We start from the raw sequence: 12,959 nt of genomic DNA on the forward strand, positions 1-12,959 counted from the left end.
TGCTAATATGTTGTGCAAATTGTAAACGTTCTATTATATAGTCCCGAGAGACAAAGTAATTTAGGTCAAACCTGACCTTTGTATTTATGGTGAGAAATGTATTCAACAGCTTTATCTATTTTGCATAATTCTGATCTCTGAGAAATAGTTATTACTGCTCTCGTTTCAAGGAATTTCAAAAATGTCTTGAAATGAATCTCGGGTTTCACTCGAAATCGATATAACATGCACCAATAACTAGCGCAGTTGCGCCAATTATCATATTCTTCGAAAAGCCTCTTGGAAAGCTCTCTCGTCTTGTACCAACAATCTCCAAGCTCAAACATTCGCTACTCACCGGAACTGCTGGGCGAGCAGGTGTAGTTGCCCGAGTCGGACGGCATGGCCCGCGCGATGACCAGCTTGCTCGTTTTGGTCTGCCGCTCGGTCAGGACGCTGATGCCACCCCGCTGGGAGTAGTTGACGACCCGGCCGCCCTTGTACCAGTAGATGAAGGAGGGCGGGGCCGGCGACTGCAGCGCCACGCACGTCAGGTTGATGTCGCTGCCACTCTTGATGAACAGCTCCGCGTTGCCGAGGATCTTGGCGCGGGACACTGAAAAACGAGAGAGAATGAGGAAAATGGAGGTTAGTTGACACCCTGGCCAGGTGGGTTGAACATGAAATATGGAGATTCTTATCGGGGGTTTTATATGGGATATTTGCTTTACATTTGTTTGCTCAACGACCGGCACCGGGAACCAGCCAGGAAATATATTCAAAAGGTTTATGTGCTTAATAAACGTGATACGGGTAGTGCCTTTTTCCTGCCTTGCTCTCTCTAAGTCATCCATTTGAACGGTATCCGATCGTGAAGGAGGTTGCAAGGAAGGCCACCCTGCCAAGGAGCCCGGAATCGATTTTATTTGGGGACGACGTGCAAAGTGTAATGAATCGAGACAATTTTTGCTCGGGAGTTCTTGCTCACACGTGTTCGATATATTTATATAGGATAAGCGATTATATGCGTTAGTTCAGGACGACGTTTGAGGTTGGAGTTGTGATTCGATAAGATTGTGGAAATTTCCATGATTGAATTATGTATAAGCATCAATGCGTACAAAAAGAGAGGGCCTCGTGGCGCGGTGGTAAGCGGCTTCGGCTGCCGATCCCTAAGATGCTATGGGGCGCGGGTTCGATTCCCGCCTTATCCTCCTGGCCTTCTATCGGATGGGGAAGTAAAACGTCGGTCCATTTGCGTAAAAGAGGTTTTTGGGTGACTCACCACACATAACCTTCGGATGCCTAGAAATGAGCAGAAACTTGCAACAGAGCCCACAAAAGACCCGGGGGTCGTTAAAGTGGATTGCTTTGCTATTGCGTAAAAAAAGTCAATTGTAGCTCAAATTTATTTTTGTTAATCGAAAAATAGAAAAAAAATACGAACAAAATAGTATGGAAGTAACTTGCGCTTGACTAAGAAGTTTTTTTTTTTTTTTTAATTTATATTTATTCAAATTTCTTTTCCATGTACATTCATTCAGTTAAAATATTATTGAGTGTCCAATCACAAACGATGACTTTTCACCTCAATTTTAAATACTAGCAACTTTCATTTATTTATGAAATATTGTAGCTTTCGCTATTCAGTGATTTCAAATGTAGGAGGTCCTACATGTACAAAAGGGAAAAGGGATACCTTAAAACTAACTTATAAACTATATAAAGAGCGGATCAATGCAGCTGAAGACTGCAATGATTTTTGTCGAAATGCATCAATTATCTTATTGGACATAACATCCAAAGTGTCAACTTCGGCTAATTGATGAAGTTCACTGGTGCTGAACCAGGAGGAAGTTTCAGAATCATTTTCAGAATTTTGTTCTGAATCCTCTGAAGTTTTTCTTCCTGGTTAAGCAACAGCTTGTCCAGATCGGCACAGCATAAAGCATGGCAGGTCTGAAAATTTGTTTATAAATTAACAGTTTATTCTTGAGACAAAGTCTAGAATTCCTGTTTATAAGTGGATACAAACATTTAATATATTTGTTACATTTAACCTGGATACTTTCAATGTGATCCTTGTAAGTAAGGTTTTGTCAAAACCAAGTCCAAGATATTTCACTTGATCCTCCCACTTTAAATTTACCTCATTCATCTTTATAATGTGATGACTTTTTGGTTTAAGAAAATCAGCCCTTGGTTTGTGAGGGAAAATAATAAGTTGAGTTTTGCAGCATTTGGAGTAATTTTCCATTCTTTCAAATAAGAATTGAAAATATCCAAGCTTTTTGTAATCTTCTTGTGATGACACGAAGGCTTCTGCCTTTGGCGGAGATGCTTGTGTCATCAGCAAAAAGTGATTTCTGACATCCTGGGGGCAAATCAGGCAAGTCAGAAGTAAAAATATTGTATAAAATTGGACCCAAAATGCTTCCTTGAGGGACGCCAGCACGTACAGGTAGTTGATCAGATTTGCTATTCTGATAACATACCTGCAGAGTACGATCCGTCAAATAATTTTGAATAATTTTCACGATATAAATCGGAAAATTAAACCTTTTCAATTTCGCAATCAAACCTTTATGCCAAACACTGTCAAATGCTTTTTCTATGTCTAGAAGAGCAGCGCCAGTAGAATAGCCCTCAGATTTGTTGCTTCGAATTAAATTTGAAACTCTCAACAACTGATGAGTAGTTGAATGCCCAAGGCGAAATCCAAACTGCTCATCAGCGAAAATTGAATTTTCATTAATGTGCGTCATCATTCTATTAAGAATTATTCTTTCGAATAATTTACTAATAGATGAAAGCAAACTAATGGGCCGATAGCTTGAGGCTTCAGCAGGATTTTTATCCGGTTTCAAAATCGGAATTACTTTGGCATTTTTCCAACTACTGGGAAAATATGCCAAATCAAAACATTTGTTGAAAATTTTGACCAAGCAACTTAAAGTTGCTTCTGGTAATTTTTAATTAAAATGTAAAAATGCCATCCTCACCAGGGGCTTTCATATTTTTAAATTTTTTGATAATAGATTTTATTTCATTCAGATCCGTATTAAAAACTTCATCTGATGAAAATTCTTGTTCAACAATATTCTGAAATTCTATTGAAATTTGATTTTCAATAGGACTCAAAACATTCAAGTTGAAATTATGAGCACTCTCAAACTGCTGAGCAAGTTTTTGAGCTTTTCCCCATTAGTTAATAGAATATTATCACCATCTTTTAAAGAAGGGATGGGTTTTGAGGTTTCTTAAGAACCTTTGAAAGTTTCAAAAGGTTTGGAATAAGGTTTAATTTGTTCGACATCTCTTGCGAACTTTTCATTTCGCAGGAGAGTGAATCTGTGGTCAATAACCTTTTGCAAATCTTTTGAATTCGCTTCAGTGCAGGATCACGAGAACGTTGATACTGTCTTCGGCGAACATTTTCAGACGAATCAGAAGCTGAAGATCGTCATCAATAATGGGAGAATCAAATTTGACTTGGACTTTAGGAATAGCAATATTCCTAGCATCCAAAATTGCATTAGTTAAAGATTCCAAGGCTGAATCAATATCAGCTTTGGTTTCTAAAACAAAATCATGATTTAAATTATTCTCAATATGATGCTGATACCTGTCCCAATTAGCTTTGTGGTAATTAAACACAGAACTATTGGGTCTGGTAACTGCTTCATGAGAAAGTGAAAAAGTTACTGGAAGATGATCAGAATCAAAATCAGCATGAGTCACTAAAGGACCACAATACTGACTTTGATTTGTCAACACCAAATCAATTGTTGATGGATTTCTAACAGAAGAAAAGCAAGTTGGCCCATTCGGGTATAAAACCGAATAAAGACCAGAAGTGCAATCTCTGAACAGAATTTTACCATTGGAATTTACTTTTGAATTATTCCAAGATTGGTGTTTGGCATTAAAATCACCGATGATCAAAAATCGAGATCTATGCCGAGTAAGTTTATTCAAATCCCCTTTGAAATAATTTTTATTTTCCCCAGTGCATTGGAATGGCAAATATGCAGCTGCAATCATAATTTTCCCAAAAGAAGTTTCAAGTTCAATGCCCAAACTTTCAATAACTTTTAACTTAAAGTCACGTAACGTGCTATAAGTCATACTACGGTGGATAACTATTGCAACTCCACCGCCATTTCGATTCATTCGGTTATTAGTTATAACTTTATAATCTGGATCACTTTTCAAATAAGTGCCAGTTTTTAAAAATGTTTCGGTTATAACAGCAACATGCACGTTATGAACTCGTAAAAAGTTGAAAAATTCGTTCGCTTTTAAAGAGCGAGCATTAAAATTCATAATATTGATGGAATTACTTAGATCCATGATTAAACTTCAAGGTAAGAACAACATCATTCGCAAATTTTAATCCAATCTGGATTGCTTCCATCATGGATGTAGCATTACTCATTGTTTGAATCAAACCAAACAGTGAGTTTTGCAAAAAAGTCATTTTTTCAAACGTAACATCGCCGAGATCAGAAGATCCCAAAGCGTTGCCAGCAGAAAAATTTTCAAATGAGATTTGAGGTACCTGCCCAATTTCAGAAAGATTGGTAGAGGATTTAAAATTCGTGGATGAACCCGAAACGACGTTAGCATAAGAAATGCCATTGTTGTTACCTAACTTTTCCACGGTAGGGGTATTTCTAGAATTGTTCGAGTGAGACAGCACGAACGTTTGATTTAAAGATGCAGGTACAACCTGACTTTGAGAAAATTTCGGTTTGGATTTCGGCTGATGCTTAGCACGAGAATCCAAAACCTTTTTCTGATGGGGCAATCCCAAAAATTTGATTTGTGATTTCCCCACAATTTGCACATTTAAATTGGGTGACTTCTTTCACGGGACAATTGTCCTTGTCGTGAGAAGAATCCCCGCAAACCATGCATTTTGGAACCATGGCGCAATGATCAGTACCGTGACCGAATGCCTGGCAACGCCGGCACTGGGTCAGATTCTGGCCATTACCGCCATGTTTCTTAAAATGCTCCCACTTTACCCGTACATGGAACAAAAACTGAACTTTGTCCAAAAGTTTCAAATTGTTGATTTCATTTCTGTTGAAATGAATCAGATAAAATTGTGAAGTCAAACCAAAGCGAGAAATATTCCCGTTTGATTTTTCTTCATTGGTATTACTTGGGATGGGGCAAAGCCAAGCAACACCTTAAGTTCGTTTTTGATCTCATCCACCGACAAGTCGTTGGAGAGACCTTTCAAGACCGCCTTGAATGGCCGAGCATTCTTGGTCTCATACGTGTAGAAATTGTGTTTGTGGTTTTCAAATAACCAACAAAAGTTTGGTGATCTTGTAAAGATTCCGTCAACAAGCGACATTCTCCTCTTCGACCAAGCTGGAACGAAACCTTCAAATTGCAAGTTTCCTTGCAATTCTTCAGTTGCGTTCGAAAGCTGGCCAAATCGGAGACGGAAGTCACAACAATTGGCGGAGCCTTTACTCGTTTCTCGACGGCAGAAGGCTCAGTACGAGGAGAAGGTTCCTTGTCATCAGTTTCGGATAAAACACCGAAACTGTTTGTCAATGGAATTGGAGGATTGACCTCACATTCAGAATCAGAATCAGACCTCAGAAGAGGCTGTTTTCTTTTTCTGTTTCCGTTAGCCGGTTTAGCGTTCAAACGCTTCACCGACGTAACGACCAAATCTTCAGAAGATTTGCGTTTACCTTTGTTTTGACGCATTTTGCAAGCAAAGTTCTCTTAAAAGATGGCTTCGTTTGTAAAATACAACAAAATTTCAGGTGGGGTTAGTCTTGAAAAGACTGTTTAGAATTTTGGAAAATAACTCAGGTAGTCTTTAAAAAGACTGTGAATTTTGTTTTGAAATAACTCTGAGCTTAGGTAGTAAAAAATACCGCAGCTCTAGTGTCCGTTCAACAGGAAGGTTCGCAAGACACTGCTTGACTAAGAAGTGTTTAAAGTAATTCATAGGTTAGGTTTTCGGCTTTTCGGTCTTGGCAGGAAAATTCGAAACAACGCTTATTTCTCGTATCCAACGTTTCAACCCTCTATGGGGTCTTCTTCAGGGAATTAAGAAGGATTGTTTCTCGTCCAGTGAAGTTTGAGTCAAAGTGTAAACTATCGTTAGTGTCGTTTGTTGTTTCTGATTGTTATTCATCCGGGTAATCTGGATAAAACCAACGGTCTGTTTACGCGGTACTTTTCGTGAGTAAAACAAAAAAATTCAATCAAGACAAACATTTCAAAAGGGCCAAACATTCAATAATACGCCCTTTTGAAATGTTTGTCTTGGTTTAAATATTTTGAAAATATTTTTTTCGAAAAGATCGGAAAACTTCACGAATGTTTTATATTTTAATATTGTAAATCGGACCATTAGTTGCTGAGATATCGACATTAGAAAATGGTGGGTTATTGTTTGGGTGAGACTTAGAAAACATCAATTTTCCTGTTTTTAAACACTTGCATGGCAATATCTCAGCAACTAAGGGTCGTATCAACAAAGTCCAAAAAAGCAAAATATAAAGAATTTTCTCAGCTTTTCAAATATATTTTTTTCAAAAGTGGGCAAACATGTGCACTAATTTTAAAAATTGAAAAACTGCGACAACTTTCAAGAAAGTCACCTAAAAATAGATTTAACTTGAAAACGGTGCACTTTATCAAAAATTCACTAGAGTACTTTTTGATTGCAAATTTGATTTTACATCGAAAAATGAATTTGACAAATTTATGCGACCAATATTTCGATTTTTTGAAAAGGAAAAAGCTTTTAAGGAAAAATAGTGTGGAGTTTCAAATATCTAGCCTAACATTTGAAAAGGTCAGATGAAAACTTAGAATGCTCTTTTGAAAGTCTCGGTATCCAAGAGCCTATGTCTGATTTTTTTATCAGATTCCTTGGAAAATTTCAAATGACATATCAAAAAAATTGTGAAATCTAATAAAAATAAGACGTGCCTTGCATAAAAAAGGGTAAATCACGACATCGGCAAAAAATCGAGTTTTTTTCACTAAAACTGCGATAACTTAAAAATTATAGCCATGACTTATACTTGATTGGGTACCAAAATTTTCGTAGTTGAAAGACGCAAACCAAAAATGTATCGGTCATCGCTGAAATTTTTAAGTTCTTGCAGTTTCAGTGAAAAAAACTCATAGTGCATATGGTAGACTACTGTATGAATGTGTTGAGATGTCCATGGTCATCCGAGGACTCTCATATGCACTAATGCTATGCGTACATGATCCGGGGTCAAAATCCGACGACGAGCAATTCTCTACGAAACGGTCTTTTTTCTTAAATTTTAATTTTTGTATTTTTTAATCCGACTGAAATTTTTTTGGTGCCTTCGGTATGCCCAAAGGAGCCATTTTGCATAATTAGTTTGTTCATATAATTTTCCAATTTTGGTGATTTTTTTATTAATTTTTTTTGGCACTAAAACTGGATTTGCAAAAAAACACTAGGGGAAAGTGGGGCAAGTGTAACAAGCTAAGGAAATGCTCGTTATAACCCATTAAAAAGTTAAAAAATTTGTCGGATTTTATTATAATCATCTTATTTTAGGTCTTGACTAAGACTTTGTTCAAGCAAGTTTTTTAAAAAATCCTGTTTTTTAATGTGAAAAATTGATTTTAAAATTTTTGATTTTCCGTACGTTCTACTCAACTAGTGGGGCAAGACGAGCAACCCGTTGGGGCAAGAGGAACAATGCATGAAAAAATATGGTAATTTGCTAACAATTGAACTGTTATCACTTAGATACATCAGATTAGAATGTATTTGAATGGTTTCTTCCATTTTTAGATTAAATGATAATATTTTACTAAAAATTTTATCGTTTTTACGAAAAAAAATACTACTTCGATGATAAATAGTAAATTTTCATAATATCACTATACTTTGCATGTACAATTTTTTTAACGATTGTTTATCAGTTTTTAAGTACTTTCATGTATTTATTTCCCAATAAAATATGTTGTTGCAGCAATTCGTAATTTTTTCCATACTAAAAATCCATATGGTACACTTGCCCCACCTGAACAAGATTTTTTAAAAGCTCTCAACAAAAATAACCAAAAGTTAAATCATACTTTGTAATAGGTGCATGTCATTTGTAGGGACACTACTGATCTAGGAAAAATAGCATTTTGATAAAATGAGCCTTAAAACGAACCCTAAGCCTTATTTTGTACTTTCCAAATATTATAAGAAAACAAAGGTTTTTAAAAAAAACTTCATTAAATCAAATGCCCCGTGGCGTTTACGTTATTTTGGCGGTTATGTGGTAGTAGAATCGACTAATTGCACTGCTAGCAACAATTCCTCATACTGGAAATAATCAAAATTGTAAAAATTACGGTTGTACGAGCGATTGTTCCTCTTGCCCCATATGGTCGTCTTGCCCCACCTTCCCCTATTTTTTTTATTTTTTGATATGTTTTAGAGGACATCAAATCCCAACTTTTCAGAAATTTCCAGGTTGTGCGAAAAATCTTTGGCCGAGTTAAGATTGTTTGAATCAATACTGATTTTTCAAAAAATCGAAATATTGGTCGCAAAAATTTTACAACTTCATTTTTCAATGTAAAATCAAATTTGCAATCAAATAGTACTTTAGTGAAATTTGGATAAAGTGCATCGTTTTTAAGTTAAATCCGTTTTTAGGTGACTTTTTTGAAAATAGTCGCAGTTTTTCATTTTTTAAATCAATTGCACATGTTGCCTACATTTGAAAAAAAATATTTTTGAAAGCTGGGAAAGTTTTCTATATTTTGCATTTATGAACTTTGCAAATACGACCCTTAGTTGCTGAAATATTTCCATGCAAAGGTTTAAAAACAGGAAAATTGATGTTTTCTAAGTCCCTCCCAAACAACACACCATTTTCTAATGTCGATATCTCAGCAACTTATGGTCCGATTTTCAATGTTAAAATATGAAACAGCCGTGAAATTTTCTGATCTTTTCGAAAAAAATATTTTTTAAATTTTTTAACCAAGACTAACATTTTAAAAGGGCGTAATATTGAATGTTGGATTCGTGATCAGGGACAAAAGTTACCTCTTTGGACAAAGTTTCACGCAAATCGTAGAGGGGTCGGGGCAACTGCTGTGTGATTTGGCGGAGAATTACCCCTGGGTATTTTTTTGTCCCGATCACGAATCCAAGCTCCATGTATCGATATCTCGTGACGGATGGGTGGTACGATCACTTCCATATTTGAATACTCGAAAAAAGTCGTGTTTTTTTAAATAATTGTTAGCCTGGAATGGTGATGGTTTGGAAACTTCGTGTCAAAGTTACTTTTTTCCATTTTTCGATACTAATTTAATGTACTTTCTGAATCTGAAATAACCCAAAAGGGTCATACAGCAATTCTCCACGAAAACAGCATGATTCGAAAAAAAGTTCTTGGCCGAAATAATTAGACCCATATTTTTTTATCGGCTATTTGGGTGACCTGAACCGTGTTAGGGTGATCCGAGAAATTGCCATTTTTGTCGATTTTTGCAAAAACCACATTTTTCAAAGAAAATAAATCTACGCTCCATTTAAACCGATTCAAGCTGTCTTAAGCGCAAACGTAAGCGGCTTTTAAGGAAAAATAGCACTACATGACTAAACAAAACTTGTATCATGCGCAGTACGATATCTCATCGGTTTCTCAAAAAAAGGCTTTCCCGAATCCGATGCAATCGACATAATTTGATTTTATGTCCACGCGGACTTACCACAAGTTGGTAAACTTTTTAACATGAAAAAATCGAACAAATTGAGCATGAGCATGAGCATTAGCATGGTTGACTGCCAATGAGCTGCTACTCCGTTATTGACGGATCAGCTGAAGTTAAACAATGAATCAAAAATGATCAGTGGGAGCCAACCATCCGTTCACTGTTTAACCTCTGAAGATCCCTACTTTATTAGTCAATACCGGCGCCCTCTTAAGAAGCCTGCAGTTCAACGAAAGGGAGGAATGTTAGTCCGATAGTTGAAGTTGCAGACTCATCAAGCACATAGTTTTTCGCTATATACTTGTTGATACCGCTTGAGACCGTTGAATCCACAGCATCTCCTTCAAGCATCACGTGATTATTTTTTTTTTTTTTTGGTTTAGTAGGATAAGGTATTGGCTTTTCGATGCCTCCCGAGCTACGATGCTATGGGGAGGACTTTCATAACAAACCCGTCGGCGAGCCTTCCGAGCAACGATGCTATGGGAAGGTCTTTCTGGTTAACACACAAAATCACTCACACACAGTTATTTTGCTTTACTATTAACTCGACGATCCAAATTGTCAGTGCGTCTTTCGATCATTATGTATAAATGGATTTTTCACAGCAAAAAAATAAAACCTTATTCGAAAAATTTAAACACAATCCACCCGACGCCGTGCCTTCCGATCAACGATGATATACGAAGGGCTTTAAAAATCACAAAAGAAATCAATTTTCACTCCGAATATTTTTTACGACCACGCGCTCCCTTTGCCAATTATGCACTGATGACGCTGCATTTTCAGAGGGCAATCTTCTCCTCGCAGCACACAATACGCGACAAAAATGCGAAACAAAAGGCACACACACAAAAAAAACTCACTTTTCACTCCGAATCCTAATGATGTCATTATTTAATTATAATAACCACTCACCAAAGCACACAAACAGCGTCACAAAAGAAATGAAAATGAGCATGCAAAAACAAGACAACGCGTCCCCGTGGTCAGCGCACAAATATGCCATTATTTATATATAATAACCACTCACCCAAGCACACAAACAGCGACACAAAAGAAATGACCATGAAAAAATCGAACAAATTAAAAAAAAAACATGCGTCTCCTCCATCTACAAGAATATGGAACCGCCTGGTTCATATCCATTTCCATTAAGCACAACGGAAACAACTGATAAAAAACCGATCAAAACTTTTTTTTCGTAAAATCACGATAACTCGTGATGTTTATAAGCAAACCCCTTATGTCTATATATCATTTTTGTAGAACATTGTTACACTCTAAAAAATAACCCTGCAAAGATAGAAAAAACACGAAATTTTAAAATGAAAAATTTTGTTTCAAAAGAAAAAATTACCCTTCTGAGTCAATGTAGATTCGAAAAGTACATTAAATTTCCCATAAAATGATATGTTCCAAATTTTTTTACAGGCAAGTAACGGAAAATGGGAGAATTTTTAAAACATTTTTAGTGTTTTTTTGATGAAAAATACGTTTTTTCGGAATTCTGAGTACGCCATCAAATCGGGCGTCTAATTTTACATAAAAATCCGTTTGATACCAAATTTTTATCTCATCACCGTTTCAGGCTGCAAATTATTGAAAAACACCTTTTTTTTCGCATGTTCAAAAATGGAAGGGGTCGTACCGCCCCTTCGTCACGAGATATCAAAAAACGGACCTCGGAATCGTGATCGGGGTCGGGGCAACTTTTCCCGATTTCGTGTGAGTTGGTAGAGAAATACCCCCCTTTGAACAAAGTTTCACAAAAATCGAAGAGGGGTCAGGGCAATTTTTTTACCGAATTCGTGCGAGTTGGCGCAGAATTGCCCAGATACAATTATAAAAAATTTGAAACAAGCCTTACCGTTTGAACCATATTATAAAAAAAAGTATTCTTTCAATTCAATTAATTAGAACCATACAATGATTGAGAGTTCTTTTGTAACAAAATCACAATATAATTGTTTTTTTATTACATATCAAATCAACTTAATATGACCGATAACAGGATTTGCTTGTGTTTAAGTTGAATTACTTTGTTCATTACAGCCAAATGCTTTTATTTTACTTTTTTATGCAAAAAAGTAATATGGGACATAAAACTAAAAGTGTCCAAATGAAGCATTTCACGAATCGAAATTTCATCGAAATATTACTGCAAAAAACACGATGCAGTCGGCAAACGCATTTTTCCAATTTCCTAGTCCGATACAATCTGAGCTCATTTCCAAGGAATCGCTCTTCCAAAAGGTCAAATTAATTGCATTTTCCAGCAAATGGTAACGATGATGGACAGGCAGTGACATCAATTTTAAATTGAAACAGTATACCGGGTTGACCTTTATCCGCACTGGCAATTCTTAGAACTTTATAACAACATTGAATTTAAATAAATGAAAACTGTATTCTATAATAACTGAATTGAAGAAAAACTAAAACTTCAGGTGCCTTACTATGTTAAATTTCTAAAAATCACAAAACCCAATACAAATATCACTCTCAGTACATCGAACATCGCAAAATTCTTTATCGTTAAGAATCAAGATCACTTTTGAGCATAACGCAGTACGCGTTGAGTTGTTTACCGCAGAGACGGATCGGAATGGATCACATTTCACAGAATCTACAATGGATGCATGGACATACCGTACCAACCACTCTGCTTGATGCTTTGGCTGACTCTAGCCTGTTCACCTGTTCCAACACCCAAAGATTTTTTGAAAGATGAACATTTTTGGAAAATGAACCCGTGAGTAAAGTACTCTCGGTAATTTCGGAATGTATCCTCTCCGTTCGCACACAGTACTATTTTACTACCGAACTGTGCTCTTTATCCTCTCGTATGCCGATGCCCAGTTCTGGGTGAAGTATTTGCAGTTTAACGAGCTATTGATTTAATAATTTGTACCCGGCGCTCTGCGCTCTACAAAACGAACATCAATTAGAGGAAAAAGTAGTGAAAAAAAGACCATCCTCTCTGACACGGAACAGCGGCGATGACGGTTCAAATCAGTGCATTGCATGTGCCTAATTGCCCTGCAATTGCAGGTCCCCGGGATTCCACATTAGCCCCTGCCTCGACCTCATTGTATTACACTGCGCTTCTCTGGCTGGAGGTGACTGTGACTGTGTGTTTGTTAAGCGCACTCTGAGTTGACATTAATCATTCATTTTGTTTTCAACAATTGGCGTGGAAATGGAAATGAAGCATCGTTCAATGT

The 12,959-nt window shown here is 36.6% G+C and overlaps 1 protein-coding gene across 2 annotated transcripts in view; it reads right to left on the reverse strand.

Moving 5' to 3' along the window:
• LOC6047980 (protein sidekick-1) overlaps positions 1 to 12,959 on the reverse strand; it is a 360,024-nt gene that overhangs the window by 68,567 nt on the left and 278,498 nt on the right. For both annotated transcript variants that reach the window (XM_038260201.1, XM_038260202.1), the window contains exon 6: positions 338 to 595. In XM_038260201.1, the coding sequence (XP_038116129.1) occupies positions 338 to 595 (258 nt within the window). The remainder of the gene's footprint in view (positions 1 to 337; positions 596 to 12,959) is intronic.

This window comes from Culex quinquefasciatus, chromosome 3, assembly GCF_015732765.1.
Source record: "Culex quinquefasciatus strain JHB chromosome 3, VPISU_Cqui_1.0_pri_paternal, whole genome shotgun sequence".
NCBI lineage: Eukaryota > Metazoa > Arthropoda > Insecta > Diptera > Culicidae > Culex > Culex quinquefasciatus.